This window comes from Pipistrellus hanaki (genome assembly GCF_964339955.1).
Source record: "Pipistrellus hanaki genome assembly, chromosome: 5".
In the NCBI taxonomy this organism is placed as follows: Eukaryota; Metazoa; Chordata; class Mammalia; order Chiroptera; family Vespertilionidae; genus Pipistrellus; species Pipistrellus hanaki.
In genome coordinates this window covers 44930265-44957204 of record NC_140507.1, presented here as the reverse complement: position 1 = coordinate 44957204, position 26940 = coordinate 44930265, and the positions used below count along the sequence as shown (strand labels likewise).

The window sequence follows — 26940 nt, the reverse complement described above, 5'->3', positions numbered from 1 at the left end:
TAGAAACATTAATGATGAGAGAGAATCATTGATCAGCTGACTCCTACACACCCCCAACTAGGGACTGAACCTGAAATCCGGGCATGTGACCTGACTGGGAATTGAGCCATGACCTCTTGGTTCATAGGTCAATACTCAACCACTGAGCCACAACGGCCGGACATAAAGTAATCTTAATACAAGTTATTTTGGGTTATTGGAATGACTACTGTAGGGCTAACACCTGGTGCTAGTGCTCAGATAAGCATTTGCATTTATGACTGAGAACAGTTTGAATACAAAAAGGATGCATTTGGCCAAAGGAAGGTCCATTAATTGCACAAGACACTACACAAGGTTTTCTGAGTTTGAATAGAGGAAAAGGAATTGCATAGGGAAAGGTAATGCATAAGCTGAATTCCAGGAACCTGTGAGTGTTCCCTATGGAAGTGACAGTTTACTGTCAACAAAACAACCTCATTGTTCACTATAATTAATGAGGTCCTTTCAGACTTTTGTTAGTTTTATAGTTTTGCTGCATTTAATTTGAAAATATATTTTGGTTTCCTAATTATAAATGAGCTCTGTGCATAAGAAGTTTTTACTTGGATTTATGTTTGTATGTATTTAAATAACACCATTTGAAGGGAGAAAAAGGTAGTTTGAGGTGGGGTTGTGAGACTGTTTCTATCTTTAAGGTTTGTAGTTCACATTTGGGAAACTGAAAGCTAGAAGACTAGGAAAGATGATTCTTAGCTCCCCCTGAAGCCTCCCTAAATTCTTGAAGTTAATGGTTAATGTTCTCAGCAAACAATGCCTTGGACACAGTCGCGAAGACACTTTGGAAAAGGTAAATGTTTTTAGTAACAATACGTTTATTTATATGGTTCAAAGGTCCAATGATAGTAAAAGGTAGACAGTAAAACTTTTCAGCCCTGTTACCTACCCACTCACAGGGACCACGGTATTCATGCTTTGTGTATCTTCCCCAGGTCCTTTTTGCATGTACCAGTGAATACCAGGCGTGGCTTTATCTCACCCTCCCCCAGACCCTTGTACAGCAAGGTTTTTCTGCACCTTTCCATGAGCAGTATGTCTTCTTATATCAGGACATAGATGTCGTCATTCTTTTTTCTTTTTTTTTTTCTTTTTTTTTTTTTTTTTTATAGCTGCTATTATCCCGTTATATGGCAATGTCATATATTTAACCACTTCCCTATTAATAGACACTTAGGTTATGGTCGTATATTTACTATAAAATTGATGCTGCAGCCCTAACCAGTTTGGCTCAGTGGATAGAGCATCCGCCTGCAGACTAAAGGGTCCCAAGCTCGATTCCAGTCAAGGGCATGTACCTTGGTTGCAGGCACATCCCCAGTAGGGGGTGTGCAGGAGGCAGTTGATTGATGTTTCTAACTCTCTATCCCTCTCCCTTTCTCTCTGTAAAAAATCAATAAAATATATTGATGCTGCAATAAATAACCTTGTGCATGTCCTTTAGCCAAGTGAAACGTGGCTTAAAGGAAAACACCAAGAAGTGGAATTGCAGGGCCATTGGGTACATGCATTTGGAATTTTGATTGATATTGTTGCCAAATCACCATCCCTCGGAGTTTTAGCAAGTTACAGCCTCACAGCGGTGTGTGCAGAGGGCCAGTATCCCCAGTGCTGTTAAAGAGCATGCGTTATCAAACTTGGGGTTCTTGTCATTCTGATAGGAGAAAAGGGCATCTTATTTTATTTTATTTTACTTTATTTTTTTAAATATATTTTATATTGAGAGGGATAGAGTTAGAAACATCGATGAGAGAGAAACATCGACCAGCTGCCTCTTGCACATCCCCTACTGGGGATGTGCCCTTCACCGGAATCGAACCTGGGACCTTTCAGTCCGCAGGCCAACTCTCTATCCACTGAGCCAAACTGGTTTTGAACTGCATCTTTTTTCCTATTTTGTCTTCTTGTTGTTGTTAATCCTCAACCAAGAATATATCTCCATTGATTTTTAGAGATAATAGAATGGAAGGGGAGAGACACACACAGAGAGAAACATTGATGTGAGAGAGATACATTGACTAGCTGTCTCCCATATGCACCCCAACCAGGACCAGGGATCAAGCCTGCAACCCAGGTACATGTCCTTGACCGGAATCAGACTTGAGATCATTCATTCCACAGGCTGATGCTCTATCCACTGAGCCAAACCAGTGAGGGCCTAGTTTGTCTATCGTGTTTTTGTCCTGTAGAAATATGGGGGTTTTGTGTAGAAGAATATACCCTTTTCTACAAGTGGTTTCTTGGTTGTGAATCATAGTTACAAAGCCTTTCCACTCTCAGATTCAAAGGGAATTTTGAAAAAGCCTTGCAAAAACCAGGCTGAATAGGTTGCTGTCCCGGGCTGTATCACAGCCACGTGGCATTGAACTCGTTATGGCTCATCCTACATCATTCTTGTCCAGCATAGCTCCAGGGAGCTGAGGCTGGACGAGGATGTTTTCAGTTGCCTATTGAACCAGTAACAGAACCGCTCTGTTCTTGGTCTGCATCTTCTTGCCTTTTCTTGGCATATTCTGAGAGGGTGGCAAGAGAAAGGTAGAGCAGAAGTGACCAGCTGACCTTGGGAACTGTGCAGTGACTTTGCATTAACCAGGCCACTCATTACACAGTATCTTACCACTTGTGATTTTTATCACTTTTATTGTCTTAAATTTATTCAGAAAGCAGTGCTACCTGTATAGTTGGAAGGTAACCACTTTGATTATCGAACTTAATGCTGTTATGGAGCCTATATATTTGTTTTATTTTATTGTGTAAAGTATTACAAATAGTAGTACATATGTCTCCTTTTTCCCCCCATTGACCTTCCCCCACCTCCCCTAGCCCCCTGCACATGCCCTCACACCTCCCCCACCCTCCAGTGTCTTTCATCCATTGGTTATGCTTATATGCATGCACACAAGTCCTTTGGTTGATCTCTTACCTCCTCCTCCCAACCCTCCCCAGCCTTCCCACTGTAATTTGACAGTCTGTTCCATGCTTCTTTGCCTCTGTATCTTTTTATTCATCAGGTTATAATATTCTTTATTATCCATAAATGAGTGAGATCATGTGGTATTTTTCTTTCACTGCCTGGCTTATTTCACTTAGCATAATGCTCTCCAGTTCCATCCATGATGCTGCAAATGTAAGAATTTCTTCTTTTTATAGCAGTGTAGTATTCCACTGTGTAGATGCACCACAGTTTTCTAATCCACTCATCTGCTGACGGGCACCTAGGCTGTTTCCAAATCCTAGTTATTGTAAATTGTGCTGCTATGAACATAGGGGTGCATATATCCTTTCTGATTGGTGTTTCTGTTTTCTTGAGATATATTCCTAGAAGTGGTATTACTGGGTCAAATAAATGGCAGGTACATTTTTAAATTTTTGAGGAAATGCCATACTGTTCTCCACAGTGGTTGCACCAGTCTGCGTTCCCACCAGCACTGAAGAAGGGTTCCTTTTTCTCCGCACCGTCTCCAGCACTTGTCCATTGTTGATTTGTTGATGATAGCTATTCTGACAGGTGTGAGGTGGTACCTCATGGTTGTTTTGATTTGCATTTCTTGGATGATTAGTGACTTTGAGCATGTTTTCGTATGTCTCTTGGCTTTCTGAATGTCCTCTTTTGAAAAATGTCTATTTAGGTCCTTTGCTCATTTCTTGATTGGATTGTTTATCTTCCTTTTGTTAAGTTGTAAAGTTGGAGATTAAACCCTTATCGGAGATAACATGGGTAAATATGTTCTCCCATGCAGTGGGCTTTCTTGTTTTTTGAGGTAGCCTGCAGAGCTATGAACTTCCCTCTCAAGACTGCTTTCACTGTGATCTATAGATTTTGGATTGTTGTATTTTCATTGTCGTTTGTTGCCATGATGCTTTTTATTTCTTCTTTGATTTCTCTGGTAACCCAGTCATTGTTTAATAGCATGCTATTTAGCCTCCTTGCGTTTGTTTTTTTTTATTGTTTTTTTATTGTAGTTGATTTCTAGTTTTATGCCATTGTGATGAGAGAAGATGCTTGATATGATTTCTATCTTCTTGAATTTGAAGAGACTTTGCCTGCATCCTGATATATGATCTATCTTTGAAAATGATCCATGTGCACTTGAGAAGAATGTATATCTGTGGCTTTGGGGTGAAATGTTCTGAAGATATCAATTAATTCCGTCTGATATAGTGAGTCGTTTAGTATTGATGTTTCTTTGCTGATTTTTTTTGTTTAGAGGATTTGTCCAGTTGTGTTAGTGGGGTGTGAAAGTCTTCTACTATGACTGTATTGCTGTCAATCTCTCCCTTTTTAGCCTCTAGAAGTTTTTTTTATGTATTTGGGTGCTCCTGTATTGGATGCATATATGTTTACCAGAATTATATCTTGTTGGATTGCTTATGGAGCCTGTATTAATATTTTCTCACTTTGGTAATTCTAAGAGCTTGTCCAGATTGGACGGAAGCTGTCCTAGACTGGGAAGTAATGATGTAAATCAGTTAGTTTGAAGCCAGGTCTGTTAGTGATGCCTCTCACATTAAACCCTTCAAGGAAGGCCTTAATGATGAAGTTGTGGTCTATGGACATCCTTCTTACTGAGTCACTCAGGGTCTTGAGAAGAGAAGCTGCAAGTGTATAGCATATGAGGGGTAATTACTACGAGTTATTAGAGTTTGTAACTCAAGATGCCATAATCACTCAGACACAGTATGGCCTTTCTCATTTGAAAGGACTCTAATGAGTAGGTACTGTGATTTCCATCATACAGTGTAATTTGATAGTCTAAGAAATAAAATGAAAGCTCACCTACCTCCGAAAGGAGTTTGAAAGAAATTAAGAAGAGGGAGGAAAGGGGGCAAGAGGCAAGAGAGGGAATGAGAGATGCTGAGAGAGAGCCTCCAAGAGTAATTAGGCATAATTCAGTGACCATGGAGGAGAGTTCAGGCAGAATCCAATGTTCTGAGAAGGAAAGAAGAGAGGAGGATGGGAGGCACACCCAAGAAGGGGCGAGTGACATTTCAGACAAGTGGTGCTGAGAGTCTTTTCAAACTAAAATGTAAGTGAATAGCAGCAGGGAGCATAAAATAATGGTTTGTTTTAATAATAGTTGAAGAATGAAAGGTTTAAAATGATATCATATTTTAAGAATTGTCATTAGGCCTGAATCATACTGTTATCTCTCATATGTTATTTCCCAGGCAAGTGATTCCCCACTAAAACAAAGGTTTCTTAAGATCAACATAACATTTCACTCCTGGACACCAGATATATGGACAGTCACTGTGCAAATGTTTGCTGGATGGATGGATGGATGAATGAATGATCTATTTGGGGCATAGTTAGATCTCTGGCATAAGTTCAGACTGAATAAAGATACTTAGAGTCTTGGCTTTCTTTTAATAGTGACTCCTTTATCTGTTTGTAGAACCAGATGGAAAGGATAACGAAAAGGATTTCAACAACCACACTTGGGTTCAGTATACACTGTTCCTTCCATATTTCTGAGCTTTTTTCCCCCCCTGTTGATGGGGAATGAATGAATTAATTGAACAATTATCAGTGGTCCATGGAACTTCTCAAATGACCAAACACCTTTTTAAGTCATGGCATCTATGGCGGTCGCTCTAATAGAACAATAACTGGTTCATATGCCCAGATGATATTCTGTTCCCCTCCGTGCCTTCTGGCCTCTGGAACTATGCTGATTGCTGAAGACTGGCCTGAGTAAATCTCTCACCCACCACAGGTCCCCTGCTGCAATGGATTGGACATCAGTTATTACTTCCATTGATTGAAAAACAGGCGTCAGGCCTGTGGGAATCCAGGATAGGAGAGGGTGTCAATGCTGGGTTGATGATGGACAGGCCAGACCTGGGACAGTGGAGCTAGGAACTTGGACCCACTGAGGCTAGGCATGGTGTCTGAGGAAGTGTCGGCAGAAGGCAGTTAGTCAGGTAAGGCCAAGGCAGAGATGAGAGGGTGTTAGCAGGAAGGGAGATTGTGTGCTAAGGGAATTGGGATGTTGGGCAACATACCAAGACAGACAGTCAGCCACTGGAGAATGATTCCAGAAACGTGGTCAAAATGATCCATTATTAACAAGACTAACAAGCAAGTTGGAGGTTCCTCAGATACTCTTGGACTCAAAATGGAGCCTGTAGCCATGTGCCAGTACTTCGTGTGTGTGCCGCTCCCCCCGCCTCCCCCCGGGACTTAGGAAAGTGAAGAGAGAGAGAGGATGAAGAGGTTCGTTGGGACCACCACTGCAGGCTCCCAGGCTGGGCGGCTGCCTCAGGGTCAGAAGCAGGCTGACCGGACTTCCAAGGCAGTGCCTGTTGTAATTCATTTTAAGGGGGAAGCATCTTTATTTATGAAAGTTTCTTAGCAGTTAACACAGTAAGGGTTAAAGAGAATATTGCCACCTTTATAGATTGTTGGTGAAATACAGGAAAGGAAATGGAAGGAGGCTGTACGCTGTGTGGGATCTAAAGTAGATAAAGACGGAACTAAGGGTGTATTTTCTAGAAGCTAAAGAAAGTCTTGATTATTCCTCTTTTTATTATCCCTCTGAGCATCCCCAACACCCTTAAAGACATTATTCTAGCCTGGCTGGCCTGGCTCAGTGGTTGAGCGTCAATCTATGAGCCAGGAGGTCAGGGTTCGATTTCCAGTCAGGGCAGAAGCCTGGGTTGTGGGCTCGATCCCCATATGGGGCTTGTAGGAGGCAGCTGATCAATGATTCTCCCTCATGATTGATGTTTCTATCTCTCCCTCTTCCTTCCTCTCTGAAATCAATAAAAATACATATTTTTAAAAAAGGCATTGTTCTAGAAGCCAGTGTAATCAAAGTACCACAGCACACAGCGTCGGTGTCCTGCTACCCTAGGTCCAATGCTGACAATTACGTACCCATGTGCCCACTGGGCCAGTTACTTTTCTTCTCTGAGCCCCAGTGTCCTCATCCATGCAACAGGGGGAATAGTTGTATGTATGTCATAGGATGGTGTGAGGATTAAAGAAAACGTGCATACAAACTGATTAGGAAAGCTGCTGGCATATGGTCACTGCTGTTCACCGTTATTGGTGAGATTGGCGGTTGGTTGTTGTAAGTGTCAGTTGGAATAGTATATGTGTGGCTGGCATGTATGGTGCATTGCTTTTCATTTCTCTAACCCAGTGTGAACAAGGCTTCCAGTGGAACAAGTGGAAATGTGAGTTCTGTACCTGAGTTGGGTGTCTAAAGTCACACGGCTTCTCAGTGAGGAAGTGGGGACTTGAACCAACTGCCTCTGATGACTTTGCACAGCTCTGAGTGGGCCCTGCCATGTTAGAAACGTTTCTATTTTCCACCAGACCAATGCCAACATCTAAATGGTAGCCTTGCCTTGCTGGGTACTCGCCTGGATTTAAGTTAAAGGTTAGTTTTTCTAGGGGTTTCCCTGATGATTTGTTTTGGAAATGATTTGAAATATGCATGTTGTTAATCCCCTAATCACTGGGCTCGCTCATTGTGAAAATGTTTGGCCTTTGTGGTTGTTTATTCATTGGACTATCTGGGGAGGGTCAGTGGGCCTGAGGCCCTGGGCATAGTTTATATGGGGCGGCCCCAACCCACTTTTTCTTGGGGTCCTTTCAGGGGAGTGAGGAATAAGCATCAGAGACCCTCACACTTTTACAAAGAGGGGTTTTGCAATCCTAAAGAAAAATTTGAGAACCAGCTCAGACAAGCAAATGTCGGGCACATGTCACACGAGTCACCTCCCGATGCACATATTCAGTTGTATTGTTTTCTTATAAGAAAAAAATATCTATATTTTTGTACATAAAGTAAGACATGCATATGTCACCTGGGAAAACAACCTACTGTCAGCTCAATGATGTGAGTCTGCATTGAAATGAAATGTATAGAAACTTTGTAATGTGCTACTATTTGAAAAGCATTTTGTGCTTAGTTTAGTCCAATGGTCGGCAAACTCATCAGTCAACAGAGCCAAATATCAACAGTACAACGATTGAAATTTCTTTTGAGAGCCAAATTTTTTAAACTTAAACTTCTTCTAGCGCCACTGCTTCAAAATAGACTCACCCAGGCCATGGTATTTTGTGGAAGAGCCACACTCAAGGGGCCAAAGAGCCGCAGTTTGCCACATGTTTAGTCTATTATAGAGCTTTCCACCCATTTTCATGTCAGCACACTTTGAAAATGGTAGCATTTGCAAGGCCCACGGGGTAAGGCCCTGCTCAGCTAGCTGCCCCCAGGGCTGAGGTATCTGTGTGCAGCCACACGTGGGGGCCTCTCCTGGGAAGTGGTGGCCTAATAGATGCCGAGAAGAAGGGGTGGGCCCCTGGGAACCTCCGGAGCCCCACTTTTTTGTCTCTCCTGGACTGCACGGCGTGGACCCAGTGGAAACCCTGAGTGTCTGCAGCACACACATCTCAATTGCCTACCCGTCACGCCCTGCTGAGCTGCGGGAAGGATCTGTTTTCCTGATCCACGTTCTAGATTCCCAGTTCCCTGGCTCTGGAGCAGCAGGTGCCAGGTGAGGTGCCCGGCGCTGCCCAAGCCTGTGGCTGCCTCCGCCTCTGTGCCTGGCATCTTCCGTGACAGCTGACATGCTGTGGGGAAATTGATTTGATAGCTGTTAATGAGACATTGTCAGGACGGGAAAAGGGGAGTCCTGTGTAAGCCGATAAGGAAGGTGAAACAGCCATGGAGGAAGAACCATTGTCTCTCTCGGGTCCTTTATGTCGTAACTGTGAGGTTTGAAGAGGCATCTTAAATATTGTTCATTTGTAACTGGAAAATTAAAAACAACTTGGGCTTTTTTCTCCTCGACCCCCCCAACCCCCATCCTTAATAGGATCTACAAAAAGGAAAGTTGGGGCAACTGTCTGTTTTCTGGAGCCAGAGAACATACATTGTTTGGGTGACCTGACAGAATCTGAGGGAGAGAGCGAAACTTCAGTGTTTATTCAAAGGGAATGTTGGTTGAGAAACATTGGCAGAAAGGGAATTCTTGCATGTGATTATCTTTTTAAAAGATTTATTTTGGTGTAAACTATTTGTTGTTGTTTCAGCATTGTGTTCATTAAATTCAAAGAAAGAAATTATAATATGAGGTTTGTGGGTTTTTTAAGAGCCCCCACTCCCATACCCTCCGTGAAAATGAGCATGGTGTGTTGTTATACGGATCTATGCCCATGTGTGTATATACATGTACATGTACACGTTATTCTCCTTAGAGATTAAGGCGTGAGGTATAGAAGATGTAATTCAAGGTGCAAGAATTATAGTAAGACCTTCATTATTTTAATGGCTTCCATTTGTTAATAAACAATAGCACAATAATAATTTGCCCCATATTTCATCTTTGTTCACGAGTCTCTAATTGAGGGTCTGAATCAGTGATGTCGCTGCTGTCAGAGTTGTTTTGTGTCTGTTGTGCACACCATTGTTCTTAGCATGAAAAAAAAAAACAGTTTCTTGGAAATGATTTTGAAGTCTCTTTGCCACAAAATGGCCCCTAGCCCAGTGACCGTTTTTCCCTACCCATCATTGATATTTTTCAGAATAGTTTATAAGCTATTTCTAGGCCATCCCTGAACTATTTCTTTTTTTAAACAAATACATTTTATTGACTTCAGAGAGGAAGGGAGAGTTAGACACATCAGTGATGAGAATCATTGATTGGCTGCCTCCTGCACGCCTCCTACTGAGGATCGAGCCCGCAACTCGGGCATGTGCCCTGACCTAGAATCGAACTGTGATCTCCTGGGTCATAGGTCAATGCTTAACCACTGAGCCATACTAGCCGAGCTGAACTATTTCTTAGGAATTCTCAGTTGGATCTAATGTATTCCATAAGGGACTCATCTACATGTGCAGGTTACTGTATTTACATATATTGAGAACCAAAATGGTATCATAGACAACAAAATAAGGCATAAGGGCCTTACCTCCACTGTGCACCTCGTTTTGCAGTCAGACCATCTTTGGCTTCTTGTTTGGTGTCCCCATGGGTTGGTGCCTTGAGTTCTCTTTATTTTCATGTCCTCCCAGCTCAGTTTTCTCTTCAAAGGCTTTATCTGGATCTTTGGTGACCTATTGCAAACTGAAATGTCTCTGTGAAATACCTCTTCCTCTGATCCCGGTGACTTAAGGCTGACCCAGAACTGTAATTCTTCTGAAGAGAGAATGCAAGGGGAGCTTCAAGCTCTCCAAGTGGTATAAGGTCAGACAGGACTCCTAGTCAGCCAGCCTGGCTGCTGCTGCATCTCTCCCCTGTAAATAGCATGATGGTTTTAATTACAGTTCTGTAGTCACCATATCTATTCTGGAATATTCAGATGCAATAGAAAGCATACTATTAAATTGTTGTTAATGTCTTGATGCTTTGTTATATAACACTTCTCCATGTCCTACAGAAGAGGGTGTTGGCTCAGAGTCCCTCTTAGATGCAGTGAAAGGGGGTTAGTTAGGATGCTAACTGGGTGCTTTTGGTTGCAAGGAACGGAGACTTGAGTTACCTCAAGCACCGGGTACTGTGCCCAAGATCCATAGGAATCAGGACTAGGCTGCAAAGCAAGACAGCCCAGGCAAGTGGCTCCTCTCCTCCCCTCTCAGGTCCCGAGGATCATGTGGTCGCTTGTCCACCCTCCAGATTTCTGCCCTCTTCTCTTCTTGCTCATGACTGGCTTTCTCACCCTCTGCTTTATTCTTTACCTTGGTGTTGCTGCTTCTGCATAATCTGCCTCGCTTGCTACATCCTTTTTCGTGGAATCCTTTCAGCGCCTGCTTCTCTAGCTTCTTGGCTTTCCTCATAGCATTTCTCAGCTCCGATTCCCTTGAGAGGGTGCGGGACCTGCCTCAGTCTTTACACTGGCCACAGGAGAGTCCTGTGTGTTTGCTCTGATGATAGCCCCTGGTGAAAGGCAGCCTTATTTTGTACAGTATGACGTTCCTCCTCGCCACCCCCAAACACAGCATGCTAAGGATGGCCAGTTCTTAAGGTATAGGGTATAGTACCCATTACAGAATAATGAGAACTAATTTGCTCTGTAGTTTTATCTTCTATAAAATCTTTTTTAAAAATATATTTTATTGATTTTTTACAGAGAAGAAGGGCAAGGGATAGAGAGTTAGAAACATCGATGAGAGAGAAACATCAGTCAGCTGCCTCCTGCACTCCCCCTTCTAGGGATGTGCCCTCAACCAAGGTACATATCTTGACCAGAATCGAACCTGGGATCCTTCAGTCTGAAGGCCGACGCTCTATCCACTGAGCCAAACCAATTAGGGCTCTTCTATAAAATCTTATATCAGGATTTTCATTGTGATCTTTTGTTATGCCTTTATTTTTTATTATTACTTTATAATACATACCTGTTATAAATAATTATTGTATAAGAGCATAAAGTTTTATAAAATACAGTTCCAACAGCATAACAATAACTTTTAAAAATACAGTTCTAATAGTCAAAAGAGTCTCTGATCTCTTCCCTATGGGTATCTCCCATATAGAGGTCCTTCCCCAGAGCTAACCATTAAGAACAACAACATGTGTGTCCCTGCAGACATTTCTTACATAGATGTAAGCACAGAGAGCCTTGAGTACACTAGTATATCCAACAGCAGCACCTGGGGTGAAAGTAATGGATATTCACAATGAAAGGAGCAAACCTCGGTGATGGATGTAGTGAAACTAACTTCATTCATTTCAGATTTGTCGTGTTATTTGGGGACTATCAACTTCCTGACTCAAGATAAGCTAGTTGTTTAGCACCCTGTTTCTATACCTGGGTTAGACACTATAGGATTGAGAATATGAATAGGTATCGTATTCATACATTTTTATGTATGAATTTGTAGCATTGATGCACTTCATATACCAGAGGGAAAAAATGAACTTAAAAAAAAAAATGTCTAAAAGGCAAAGGCCGGTCCCTCTCCATTGAGGTATGTTTTTGAGGATAACAGTTCTTTAGATACTGCCTCCTCGCTGGCATGTTGTGTCCAGCAGATTACTAACCTGTGGTCATCTGAAGTGAAGTAGCAGCTTTATTGTACACACAGTAGCCGTCTTTTTACTGGATGGCATGATCTCTCTCTGAGTAAAGAAAGCCCAAAATAGAGGAGTGGAAGTAATTGAAAAACAAGGAAAAAACATTTGTTTACATCATAAAGGTATTGAATGTTCATTTGAAAAAATTTTGAAACCACGGAAGAAAGTAAAATTAATATTTTGGATTTTGGGATACACCAGTCGTGGTTATGTTAATTTTCCTAATCTTTAAAAATAATACTTAGGTTATTTTATTTATATATATATATATATATATATATATATATATATATATATTATACTTATATTTTGACAGATTGGGATCATATAAAACAAAAACTATAGTTTTTTGTTCTCCCCTCCCCCCCCCCCCCCCCCCCCACCCACACATAACCTACTAGATGCATTTTGCCATGTCATCAAACAGTTATTTGGGGACATGATTTTAAATGTCTTAAATATCATTATAGAGATGTCCTATAATTTACTTAAACTTTCCAGATCCTTCCTAAATGTCATTTGGAGTTCTTAATTATTCTATTTCACAATATTATTTCATTGTGGAGAAGGTTCCGTGAATTAGAAGGGCTGGCAGCCAGCTGTGGGCAATGAGTGGCCCCTGTAAATTCTATCTGACAGAAGGGGCCCGAGGACATCCAGGTTTCCCTGCGGCAATGTGGTGGGCTTCACTGCCCCACCAGCCCAGAAGGGCTCCTCCATCCTTGCTGTCTTGTAGATCTGGACTCCTCATTTCCCACTGGATACAAGGCTGAGGGAACAGGGAGATCAAGAGGTCTTTAGGGTTCTGTCCTCTTCACGTTAAATTATTCCAGGATCATCAGTCGATGAATTGGTCTTTGTCCTGGCACATTCCTATGTGTCCAGCACTCTCTCTCCTGACATAGCCCTGCCTCCCGGGGGAAGTGGTGCCCAGGAGTGGAGACAGGACCACAGCCGGACTGGGCCGCTCTTGCTGAGTGTTTTCTGAATCTTGAAAACAGCACTTCTATGTTGCAAAATGCCCTCGAACTAATGTAATAGGCAGATACAGAAAAGAGTCCTTTTGGGGGCCATAAATTGAATTAGTCTATCTCCGAGGATCAAAGGCTGTTTAACACCCAAAACAGCTGACTAGAACAGCTGCTGAAACAACACTTTGTGTGGGAAATGACGAATGGTTCAGTATTTTGACAGCCGTTTCAGAGGTCTGAGTAATACACTGCTAAGAAAATCCTGTTTGCTGCTTTTTTAGGATTCTCTCAACCAGATTACTCATAGTCTGGTGTGTACATACAGAGGACTTGGGGGAGTATTTTCTCTTTCCCAAAGTCTTGACTTCTTATGTGCATAAAGGGTAGCTAGCATGGCGATAACTCACTATTTTGGTTTTCCAAAAAATAGCTAACTTTGCCCTAGCTGGTTTGGCTCAGTGGATAGAGCATTGGCCTGGGACTGTAGGGTCCCAGTTTCAATTCCAGTCAGGGGCACATGTTAGGGTTGTGGGCTTGATCCCCAGTAGAGGGCAAGAGGCAGCCAGACAATGGTTCGCTCTCAAAAAAATGTTTCTATCTCTCTCTCTCCTCTCTGAAATATATTTAAAACAAAACAAAACCCTAGCTTCTACAAATTGGTAGTTACAGAAATTCCCGGGGATTTAAAGTACAGCATAGGGAAAAGCGTCAATAATATTGTAATAACAATATATAGTCCCAGGTGGATACTGGACGTACCGTGGGGACTTTGTAAATTATATGTCTAACCATCTAAATTAATAAATATTGACTTTCAACTATAATTGAAAAAAATAGCTACCTTCTCCATTCATCAAACATATGTTCAGAACTTAACTGTGCTCCAAGCGAAGTGCAGGGCTTGGGATTCTGAACGAATTAATTCAACTCTGCCATCAAGGAGCTCGTAGTCTGGAAAAAGGAGAAGAAATGGAAAAAGGCAAAATGTGCAAATGATTTTAAAGAAATGCAATGGCTGCTACAGAAGCAGGACTTGGAGGGAGATCAGGTTAGAAAGAGGGGGCATTAGATAATTAGGAGTTTGTCATCCAAGGCCGTGGGAAGTGAGAGCTGATGGGCATGCACAACATTCCAAATGGAGGGGGAAGACTGGTCAGCGGCAAAGTGAAAGGGAACATCTGGGTTAATGGGGAAGAGTGTGTTTATTGATTTGATTGGCCAGCTGCTACCTCAGTTCGCAGTATTACTTTTGTTTGGCTACCCAGTTTTCAAATAATTTTTACAAAAATGTGCTACTTGTATGTGCATCTAATGCAATTAGCTGTCTAACTTCTTTTTTTTAAATGTTAAATTAAAAAATATATATTTTTATTGATTTCAGAGGAGAGAGAGAAACATCAATGATGAGAGAGAATCGTTGATCAGCTACCTCCTGCATGCCCCCTACTAGGGATCAAGCCCACAACCTGGCATGAGCTCTGACCAGGAATTGAACAGTGACCTCCTGGTTCATAGGTTGACATTCAACCACTGAGCGGCATTGGCCAGGTCCCTGTAATGCATTCTTCACTTCAGTTATTATAGTCTTTATTTCTGACTGGTTCTTTTTTATGTTTTATATTTCTATTTATGTTTCCTATCTCTTTGTTGAAGTTCTCACTAAGTTCATCTACTCTTCCCCTGAGTTCATTGAGCATCCTTGTAATCAGTGTTTTGGACTCTGCCTCAGGTAGATTGCTTGTTTCCCTTTTGTTTAGTTCTTTTTCTGGAGTTTTGTTCCATTCTTTCATGTGGGACATGTTTCTTTGTCTCCTCATTTTGGCTGCCTCCCTGTGTTTGTTTCTATGTATTAGGTAGAATTTCTACATCTCCCAGGCTTGGTAGAGTGGCCTTATGTAGTAAGCATCCTGTAGAGCCCAAAGGTACAGCCTTCCTGGTCACATGAGCTGCTCCCCCTACCCCGTGGGTAGTGTATACCCTCCTGTTGTAGTTGAGCTTTGATGGCTGTTGGCAGTCAATGGCAGGTGTAATAGGCCAATGTGAGGACTGATCATGGAGGATCTGCTGTGCAGGAATTGACTGCACAGAGCAGGACTTGCTTCAGCAGAGCTCTGGTGCCTGTGAGTCCACCCCTTGAGTTTGGGTCACTTGTGGAGGACGTTGGGTAGTGCTTTGATATGGCCTGAAGCTGTCCACTGGGAGCTCTGGCTCTGGGGCCTCCTGGGCAGTGCATGCTAAGGTCAATTATGTGTGTTCTGCCTGGGACTACCTAGCATGAGTTATAAAGTGATCTGTAGATGGCTGCTACTTGTGCTGGGCTTAGAGGTGCCCAGGAGAAGCCAATCTGTGAACCAAGGCCAGCTGCCTATAGTGCCAGGCCTGAGGTCTCTTAGTGAAAGGTAAGGCGTGGATACACCTAGACTAGATGCTGCTTGTTTGAGAGATTTTAGAAAAGTCTGAAGGGTGAGCCAAGACAGGCTGTTTGTGAGGAAAAGACACTGGAAACAGCTTGGGTGGGCTGGCAAGTTGGGTGTGGCAGGGTCTCAGGCAATCACCATGGTAGTCAGCCAGGTTAATGGAGACTCAGAATTGGCGGCCACCTGCCAGCTGTGTGAGGGGAGGGCTCAGCAAAGGAACAGTGGCCTCTGCCAACACTTCTCTCTGGGAAAAAGCTGCCCCCTCTAGGCCTCACCTTAATGCCGGACCACTCAGTTCTTCCTCATGTCCCTGCTGCTCCACTGCTGGAGCTCAGAGTGAGTGGGTCTGATTAAGTCCATGACAGGCCCTTTAAGAGGAATTCCTGGGATTCTAGCAGCTCTCCATCTCACTCAACCACAATCTGTGCTGGTTTTTACAGCTAGAAGTTATGGGATTTCTCTTCCTTACATGGAACTCTAGGATGGTGGGCCTGATGTGGGGCTACAACCCCTTGCTTCCCAGGGGGGATCCTCCACAGCTGATATATCCCTCCAGATTTTTATCCACCACATGTGGGTGTGGGACTAGTCTGTTCTTCATCTTTGCCCCTCCTACCAGTCTTGATGTGGCTTCTTCATTATATCCTTAGTTATCGAACTTCTGTTCAGCTACATTTTAGGCGGTTCTCAACGATGGTTGTTCTGCAGTTTGTTGTGGTTGTGGGAGGATCTGAGTACCTGTTTATCTACACCACCATCTTGGCCGGAAGCTTCTGGAGATGGATTTTAATTGGGGACATTTATTGTGATCAAAGATGTGTGGGTTGTTGGGACTTTTTCAGAGGTCTTCCTTCCTTGGCAGTACAGAGGCCTGGTGAGACATGAAGGCTGGAGAAACCGAGGCTTAGGGAAGCTGAGGTTGAAAGCTGGAAGTGGCAGAGTCAGGAGTGGAGAATTACAGAATCCGGTCTGCCTCTGTCAGTGCTCTGCCCGGAGAGCTACACTTGCCCTTAGTTTTTCTTTATCTCCCAGGACACTCTGTCAGAGGCTCATTGACTCATGTAAGCTGATCCTCGACTGCAACTCTCTGATGCCAGACTGAAGTCTGTGCTTCTTAGAACTGATATATGTGACATTTCCAGTATTAGAGACATTTTATTTCTTCTTTTGACTGAGGAAGAGGGAAAAATTACAAACATTCAGTTACCATAGGTGATTCACTTCTATTTTTTAAAAATATATTTTGATTTTTTTACAGAGAGGAAGGGATAGGGATAGAGAGCTAGAAACATCGATGAGAGAGAAACATCAGCCAGCTGCCTCCAAACTGACTAGGGCTATTTCTACCTGGGATGTGCTCTCAACCAATGTACATGCCCTTGACCGGAATCGAACCTGGGACCTTTCAATTTGCACACCGACTCTCTATCCACTGAGCCAAACTGATTTCGGCTATTTCTTTTTCTTAATATATTTTTATTGATTTTAGAGAGGAAGGGAGGGGGAGAAAGAGATAGAAACATCAATGATGAGAGAGAATCATTGATTGGATGCCTCATGCATGCCTCACACTGGGGATCGAGCCCACAACCTGGGCATGTGCCCTTGGCCAGAATCGAACCCAGGACCTTTCAGTCTGCAGGCTGATGCACTACTCACTGCGCCAAACCGGCTACGGCTATTTCTAATTGACATAGTAGGGAGTTCAGTTTAGCTGGCACTCATCTGCTTTTCCTATTCATATACTTTCCCACCTGCAGATAATTGAAAAGCAATTAGAGGTCTTTGCAGCAAATATGAGTCAGTAGAGAAACAGACATGCACATACGTGTGGCATTATGTGGAAATCTTGGAAACTTCTGCAGGCTCTAAGGATTGTATTTTTAAAGTACTTTATACAGTCCAGAGCAAATCAATGAATTAGCTTCCACTTCTGGCAAAGTTTGCTTTCCCTGGTATGTTCAGGCCAGCTACTGGTCATGGTGGTTTGGAGTAAACCTAAATGGATTCCTGTCCTTGGACAAAGACCAAGGACAAGTGTAGGACTTCCCCATGCCAACCTTGGTTAGGCTTCGTGATTAATAACCCTGGCTCAGGAAGGCAAGTGCTACTGCGGTCACTTTACAACTGAGGCAGTCAAAGCAGCGAGAAGCTAAACGGCCTGTCCACACCACAGAGCTGGTTGTAATGGAGTCAGAGCCGGAACTGAGCTCTACTGAACACCGACTCATCCAAGGCTCTTTCCATGGCCCCAGACTGTCAAGCAGAAGGAAGTGATTTGCAGCGGTATTATTGTCAGGGTGTTAATTCTATGGTCAGAACCAATCCTCAAGGGGACACTGGTGGTGACAATTTCAGAAAAACGTGTGGTTCAGATTCAGCAGCACTTTGTGAAAAGCCTTCCAGGGGGCGGATCCTGAGCTTGGTGCTCTCCACTGTGCTGTTTATTTCCCACGGTGGCCAACCAAAGGAGGCGGGGACTTCATCCTCACCCTGACAACCTCAAGCACCATCAGTTCCATCCCAATGGCATCCTTAGTAATCATGCAACCTACGTTAACAGTCAAATTAAAATTCCCACAATGCCCCTGGAGTTGGAACGCACCAAAGACACCCTTACACATGTCTTCCTCTTTCCTGCCCTTAGGCCTCCTGGTGGGTACCCTTGATGTTGTGTTGGACTCCAGTGCCCGGGTGGCTCCCTACCGAATCCTGTACCAGACCCCAGACTCCTTGGTCTATTGGACCATCGCCTGTGGTAAGTAGCAGTATTTGGAAATACGGAGAAACATTATCATTAGCAGTGTTCTGTCAGGAGGGAAGGAACTTTAATCTGTGGAATGCAATCACTTGGTGTTTTAGGGTAGGTAACCGTTTCCATTTCAGCAGATGAGCCCCCAAATCTCAATGGCTTAACACCAGAAAGGTTTCCTTCTGACTCTGGTGAAGTCTTGTTTGGAGCCTGTGTCTTCCACCACCTGTAGTGACACCCTTTGGGGCACAAAGCCTCCAAGGTCAACCTACAAGGGGCAGGTAGGAGGTGGAGACACACCTGCGTTTAACTTCCTTGGTCCAGAAGTGTCATTGCTTTGTCACTCGGTTAGCTACAGCCAGTCACATGGCCTCAGTCTAACTTCAGGAGAAGCCGGGAAATGAAAGAATGTGTGTGTGTGTGTGTGTGGGGGGGGGGGGCACATGTAGTAATCCTATATAACAAAAGCCTAATGTGCAAACCAACTGAACAGTGGAACAACTGGTCGCAATGATGGGCACTGACCACCAGGGGACAGACACTCAATATAGGAGCTGCCCCTGGTGGTCAGTGCACTCCCACAGGGGAGTGCCACTCAGCCAGAAGCTGGTCTCACCAGCGGTCGCGGGAGCCTCTCCTGCCTCTGTGGCAGTGCTAAGGAGCAGCAAACCGAGTAGTAAGGAGAGAGGGCTCCCGGACTGTGAGACGATGCAGGCCTGGAGGGGGAACCCCTCACTCCCCCTCCAGTGCACAAATGCTGCACACCAGGACTCTAGTGCTTATATATCCTAGTAGGGATTCTTCATTTCTCCTGATAATAATTTGCAATAATGTGCTGTGCCTAAAATGTCGATAAACAATTATGCTAATATTGGATTTCTCACAAGAACATCCAATTCAAAGTGGCCAAGCTTGTTTTAGTTATTGGTTTGCATGTGACTTTTCACATAGCCATAGGAAAAGAAAGGCACTGAACACTCCCTTTCTTTTTTCTTTTCTTTTTTTGTCTTCACTTCATTTTAAAAAATTATTGATTTTATTTTTTATTTTTTGGATTTTATTTTTTTAGAACAGTTTTAGATTTTAAGAAAGCCCAACAAATAGTTTGGAGAACCCCCATATCCCTCCCACATACATAGTTTCCCCTGTTATTAACATCTGACATTGGAACATTTGTTCCAATTATGAACTGATAGCGATACACTATGACAAATAAAGCCCATATTTCATTTAGATTTCCTTAGTTTTTATATAATATCTTTTTTTGTTTAGGAGCCCATCAAGTATACTACTTTATATTTAGTTGTCATATCTCTTTAGGCTCCCCTTGGCTGTGGATATTTTTTAGACTTTCCTTGTTTTTCATAATCCTGCCAGTTTTGAAGGATACTGTATATTGTAGAGTTATTTCAATGGAATTTGATGTTTTTCTATGCTTATGCTGGGGCACGGATTTTCGTGAAGACAATCACAGAGAAACAGTGATATTTTCATCACATCATGCCACATTTATGACTGAAGCAGTGTTTTTTTTAGGTTTCCCCTTTTCAGGTTAGTTTTTTCTTCCATTCTGCCCTTTTTGGAAGGAAGTCACTGTGCACAGCCCACACTTAAAGAGTGAAGAGTATTAATTTATTCAACTATCGTTATCAATAGGGAATCATGGATATTCTATTCTTCGGGAGATTCTAATGCTACTTTATTTTGTTGCTCCAAACATTTCTGTTGGGACATTGGGAGCTCTTTTAGTTGACTTTATTCAGTTTTTAAATTGATCTCTGCTTATAGGCACAGACAATAGGGTGGTGAAGGCCTCGGGTGGGGGTGGGAGTGGGCTAGAAGGGGTCAGTGGGGGAAAAGCAAGGACATATGTAATACTTTCAACAATAAAGATTTAATTACAAATAAATAAAAATAAAAATGAATAAATTGATCTCTGCTTGATAGCGATAGCTATAATAATAAAAATGTAATATGCTAATTAGACTGGATGTCCTTCCTGACAACCTTCCAGATGAAGCTGGGGCTTCCAGGGAAGGGGGGGAGAAGGGAGGGGAAGAAAGACCTACTCTTGCACGAATTTCATACATCGGGCCTTTAGTAAAGATATAAAGATAATTAGATCCAATCTCTGCTCTTGAGAACAAGAGTAAGTACTCAGTTACAGCCCAGTGGGAACAAGTACCATTCGGTGCCATTTGATTGTGGGGCTCCCAGCTAAGTCCAGGAACCTTGGCTGGCCTTCTCCATAGGTAGGGGGAGTTATCTGGGTGTGGTGTCAGGTTGTTGGAGGGCTCCCTCAAGGATTTCACAGTACCTGAAATTACATTTATATCCCTTCAAAGTCACTCTGGTTAAGCTGCAAACAGCCCCCTGAGAACAATGGAATGTCAGTCATTTTGCATTCTTGTGTATGAAGGGATGGTATCAGGGTTCAGGGCATAGAGAAAACCATCTAGGAGTGAAGGATGGGGATTGGAGCGAGAGGGAGACAATAAAGGATACAGGCAGAGGGAAGCTGGGACCCTAAAGCAGACAGACCCTGTAGCCCAGGCAGAGGTGGTTCATTCCGTACCAAGTGAAACCCTCAGTAGCTACTGTAGAAGGGGAAGTGCCCTGTGCTAGTTGGTTGGGAAAGTATCACATTTACTTGGCAAACCATCTAGAACAGTGTTAACATAGACAGTGTGGCCAGCGAATGAAGAAGTAAAAATAAAGGAAATTAAAAACCAGGCAGAGCCACGAAACCATTCAACTCCTGGAGGGTATGGAAGGGACACTTTGACACAGTCTCACTCGCCTTCCACTTGTGCCCGGAGGCTTTGAGTTCCTCTGGAGCCTGGTCTCCTCTGATCTCTCCTGGGCACTCTCAGCTCCTGGCCTTCCTAGATCCATAGACGTGAACTGTGACTCCTCTCCTATCCCCTCAGCCCTAACCATTTTCCCTCCGACACCTGACATGACTACTCCTCGCTCTGTTTCTTTGACTTTGCTGTTCTACGAAGCCCACCCTCTGAATGCCCATGTGGGGGAAGAGCCAGAGTTCCACAGTTGAGTTACTCCTGAATGATTTGCCAAGCCGAGGCTAAGGAGCACTACCGTGCAGTAAATGCTGATGGCATAGTGTATGCCACCAAGAGATGTACTTTGGTTTTTCCCAGTAAGCACTGTCTGTCACAACGGCATGAGCTCAGAATAGAACAGGTTTAGCTTCTGTGTCTATTGATTGCCCATAGACACAGCTCCAGAATTTCCCGGGGCAGACCCCATGGAAGTGACAACCATTGTGAAAGTCCCATTCACCCATTAGTTGTTCTTTCTTATCGATTTCTGTTTCCGTCCAAATTGCTGGCTCCCTTTCATGAGAAGATTTTTAAGAGCAGAAGCTGTACCTTAAAGATTTCTTTGATATGCTGACCTTTCAGTTTGTAATTTTAATGGTGGTGCGACAGTCTCAGGGGAGCTTTGTTTTCTTGAATTTCATGAATCATTGTAACAGAAGCTTCAGCAAAGAAGTGGGTGGGTCTAATTCACTGCCCTGTAGATGAAAAATACGGAGGATTCCAAAACCTTGTTCTATGCCACTTCTTGTGAACCTTCCAGAGGTGTCAGTTGAGTTAAAGGAGCATCTAGGATCCTTGTCTTCACTTAGAGCACTTTCTATGGGAGAGCAGTAGTCTAGTGGTAAATCCTAGTCATGTGATTCTGCTTAGACCTGAGCCCATGGGTCCAGGCAGGAGGAGGACCTCGTCTAACTTACTGCCAAAGGAATAAGGACTTGGCCCCGGGCAATGTGAACCACAGAGAAAGGGGGTGGCAGTGAGGGGCACATGCGCAAGTTATTTGGTGAGACATCATTTTCCTGTGCTGCTGCTGCTTTTTTTTTTATATATATATATTTTATTGATTTACTTCAGAGAGGAAAGGAGAGGGATAGAAAGCCAGAAACATCGATGAGAGAGAAACATCGACCAGCTGCTTCCTGCACACCCCCTACCGGGGATGTACCTGCAACCAATGTACATGCCCTTGACCGGAATCTAACCTGGGACCTTTCAACCTTTCAGTCCACAGACCGACACTCTATCCACTGAGCCAAACCGGCTTCGGCATTCCTGTGCTTCTTTTTATTATCATCTAACAGTCTATATCTAGATCTGTTTGAAGAAATTGACTCTTTTTTTTTTTTTTTTTTTTTTTTTAACATTTCCTTGGCATTGGAGACCTTTAATTGGGAAGAGGAGCCCAAATCCTTGCTGTGTAATGACACTTTCTTTTCATTACTACCCCAAATGGAGCCACATTGTCTTTCGTTGATAGGACAATGAGTGTCAACTCTCGCCTACTGAATTGCTCAGTGGTTTGTGCAGTAAATGGTGCTTTTCACCATAAATAATGTAAAAGAAGCTGTAGCATAGGGATTTTTTCACCTACTTTGTTGAGCTGTTATACACTCTGCCTCTCACTCAAGAGCCAGTGGACTGTTGATTTTGCACCTGGGTACTAGGTTCACCAGGGAGCCATGCAGCTGTAGGTCTTGTCCCAGTAGCTGGTGTTTTGGAATTGATGCCTCAGAGGCAGGAGAGAGAGCCCAGTCCTTTGCCTTCCTTGGCCGTCAGTGGACCTAAGTAAAAGGCAACCCATTTGGCTGTTCCCATTAGAAAGACTAGAAGGTTATGTGTTATATAGCCTCAGTGAAAATGTGGACATGTAGAAATGCAGGTCATTCCAAGGACATTGTTTAAAGAGATGCTCTAGGAAAGGTGGGAGAGAAAGTTCCAAACCGAAGGACAGAAGGAGCTATTGACAATTCCCTCTGGATACATCTGACCTTCGACGGGCCTGATAAGGAAATGGGATGAGGGTGTTTGATGGACACCTCACTGATAACACAGCCCTGAACAGTGCCTTGACTTGGCTGCCCATTAATTTAGTTTCCCTCTTCTTTACCATCCCAGGATCCCTCTCGGCCTAGATGGTCATTCGTTTCAGAACTGCAAGACATTAGCCATCACCTTGTTCAACACTCATAATTTAATAAAATACAGAGCAAAGTGAATCACCCAACTTCATATTGCTACTCATAGCCAGGTCGTGCAGAGCTTAGATTGAGTCCTCAGATTACCCCACTTCCAGCCCGTGCTTTTTAAGCAGCACCATGCTGGTTTTTAGGATTAAACATTCTTTTTTACTCAGCAGCTGGTCAGGCCCAGTGTTTAATTAAAGATTGCTAATTGGTTCTGCTTCTTCTATTCCTCTACAGTAGCTGGAGAAAATGTCAGGCAATTTAGTTGTCTTCCACATGAGACACATTCCATGTCGGTCAGCATTGGATAATTCTTTCTTGGTTAGTGGAACTCAAGAACTAGTCTTGGATCCTTTAAAGAGCAGATTAAGAAAAAGTTTTAGAAAATATAGATAAGCAAAAAAGAAAAAAAAAAATTAGAAACAATAATACCACATCACAAATCACATTTCAGACTTTATCCTATATAATAAAAGCCTAATATGCTAAGTTATCTGTTCAACCAATCAAAGCAAAATATGCTAATGATATGCTAAGGCCATTCAACTGCTCGCAATGATGTGCACTGACCACCAGGGGGCAGACGCTCCAACCAGTAGGTTAGGTTGCTGCTGGGGTCCGACAGATTGGGACTGAGCAAGATGGGCTGGAGATACCCTGGAGCCCTCTCGTGGTCTCTCCCCAGCTGGCCAACTTCCCATGTCCCTCTCTGGCCTTGATCTACACTGGTGGGGTCCTTCAGCCTGGCCTGTGTCCTCTTGCAATCCAGTACCCCTCAGGGGATGATGGAGAGCCGATTTCAGCCTGATCCCACAGGCCAGACTGAGGGACCCCACTGGTGCATGAATTTGTGCACCAGGCCTCTAGTATTATATAAAATGTGTCTATACATACAGGGTAGGACTGAAGTAGTTTTACAGATGTGAGTACATGAAACAATTTATAATTGTATTATTATCAATTATTTTATTATTTTCTTTATAAACTACTGTAAGTCTACTTTTGTCCCACCCTGAACATATATATGGATATACTTGGATCTATATATGTGTATAGACTCTCCATGCCAATAATGTATTTCTATAACATCAATAGGTATATAACATTTTATTGTGTATTAACATGATTTAACTAAATGATATGCTATTGTTGGAAATGTAGGAGTTTTCCCACTAACGTTAACTGCATTTTGAACAACTTTAATGAACATTCTCTGAATAAAATCTTTCCCATTTTCTTAATTATCACCTTAGGATTCATTTATAGAAGAAGGTATGCTAAGTCAAAGCATATGCAAACATATAAGGCTTTTAGTGTTTCTGGTCCCGATTGCCGAGCAGAAAGAGAGCCATTTACATTCTCTACTTAGGGGTAGGGTAGGACGTTGGCACTTAAGTAAAATAAGGACACCACCCACTGATTCTTACTGTCACGGTTGGATAAGTTACCTGGGCCTTTCCTTTCTCAACGTGGCTGTAAAGCCACTTTGGTCTGGTCCTGCCAAGGCTGTAGGGCTGAGTCAGTAATAGTATTATAAGCATATTGTTAAAACCTATCAGAGATTATAAGCAGAGTTATGTAAGAAGCTTGTAATAGTTACACTAGGAGTTGTTCTAGGCAGGCCTTCTGCAGTTACATGCACACTTGCAATCCAGACACAATGGTGCCAGGACCAGGGAGAGTCCTGCTGAATGTGTGTTAGTTGGGCAATGGTTAAACAGCTAGGACTTCTTTGTGTCCTGACACTTCAAGATGAGATCTTCGTGCCCCGTTACTTATGATCATGATGCCGGCAGCTATGAGCAGAGAGCAGTGCTGGTGGCAAATGCTACAAGGCTAGGGTTGTTTCAGTCTGGGGGTTGCCAGGCGAGTTGACTTATGTTTCTTATTGCTGGCCCAAGTGCAGTGATTTGGTCGGCAGCTGAGAGGATGACCTCATCCCATTACATTACAAGGCAGTGGTGCCCGTGAGCTCATGAGAGCCAGGCTGCTATTCCCTAGTGATAGTCTCATTCAATATTGAAGTGAGTGAGGGTCATTTTTTGCCCATTGTAGGAGGTGGTTATATCAGATTGCCCCTGGCATACCGAAGTCCTCATACTGCTACAACTTAACTATTATAACCTAGTCTCCTAACAAGATCAACGTTTCCCTGTCAGGTGCAGGTTCTAGGAGGAAGAACAGCAGAGCGAAGGGCTAAACTCCCCATCCGTAAAAGTGAATGTGGGGCGTGTTGCTGCCTTCCGATCTGAAGGGGACCTCAAAGTTTCTGGGTTCACCCCGTCAGACTTGACCAGAACACAATACAGCCGCTCCTTGAATAATGTCGTTATAACACTGATGGAAATTTGTAGGAACTCAATTGTCTGTATCAATTAGCCTGTGATAAAACTGGCTTCATTGTAGGTCATTTCACTTAAAGTCACAGAACCTATGGCCAGCATTAAGTGAAGACTTGCAGTCCTTACTCGTGGGTTTTCACCTGCATCTGTATTTCTTTAGAGAAGAGCGATCATTTCAAGACAGAGTTGTTGGCACAATAGTCTCCTTCAGTGGCATCAAATATTGAAGACACGAGCCTGACTTTTTGGGTATCTTTGAAATGCTGACATTTATTATTGTTACCATTTTTACATTCGTGCAGGTGGTTCTAGGAAGGAAATCACTGAACACTGGGAATGGCTAGAGCAGAATCTGCTGCAGACACTGTCCATCTTTGAAAATGAGAATGACATCACTACTTTTGTGAGAGGAAAAATACAGGTAGGGGATGTTTTGTTTTGTTGTTAAACTTTTAAATTAGAAATTCAAATTGGGCATTTGAGCATTTTCTAATATTTTGCAATTATAAACCATGCTACACACCTATGTACATAGCTGTATTTTCATATTGTTGTGGCTGTAACTTAGATAAACTGGTAGAAGTGGGATTGCCGGGTCACATGGTGAAGGTATGTGTCTTTTGCCGAATGTTGCTAAATCCCCCTCCATCTTTCATTCCCACTGGTAACAATGGGAGCATCTGTTTTCCCTGCATCTTCACCAATTGGGTGGACTCTCAGGCTGTTCTGTGTTTGCCAATCTGATGGGAGAGAAATATTTTAGTGTTGTTTTAATTTGTACTTACTTCATTTATGAGTGAAATTGAATATCTTCATATGTTTAGGAGCCATTTTTATATCACTGTTTGTAGACTGTCTGCTTCTTCTGTCTTTTGACCTATTTCTCTATGAGACTTTCGGTCTTATTTTTCTTTAATTTTTAAAAGTCCTTTTTACATAAAGGATACTAGCCTTTAATTGCAGGTTTTTTTCTGTTGCAACATCTGGAGTTTTAATCACAATGAAAACCACTTTCTTTGCACCCAGGTTAGGGAGGAATTTTAGGAAGTGATCTGACAGTGTGTGTCTCATTAAATTTCCACAGAATGGTCTATTTTTATTTTATGTCTTCTTTACATGAACACATAGTGATTTTATACTTAGAAAAAGAAGGGTAAACATACAAATGGAATCTCTTTGTTCTTTAGAATCTAATGTTTTTAAGAGAGAACTAAATTTGAACTGCACCACAAAAAAATTAGTGAGGACTGAGAACAAAAGCATCGTATCTAATAAAGAGGGGATATGCTAATTGACCCTCATACATCACAAAGATGGTGACGCCCACAGCAAATAAGAAAGGAATATACTAATCGACTGTCAT

The 26940-nt window shown here is 42.8% G+C and overlaps 1 protein-coding gene across 1 annotated transcript in view; it reads left to right on the top strand.

Annotated features, from left to right (window-relative positions):
- TBC1D9 (TBC1 domain family member 9) overlaps nucleotides 1-26940 on the top strand; it is a 75675-nt gene that overhangs the window by 14102 nt on the left and 34633 nt on the right. Inside the window, exons 2-3 of the mRNA XM_084884234.1 lie at nucleotides 18105-18215; nucleotides 25880-25998. Coding sequence (XP_084740360.1) covers nucleotides 18105-18215; nucleotides 25880-25998 — 230 coding nt within the window. The remainder of the gene's footprint in view (nucleotides 1-18104; nucleotides 18216-25879; nucleotides 25999-26940) is intronic.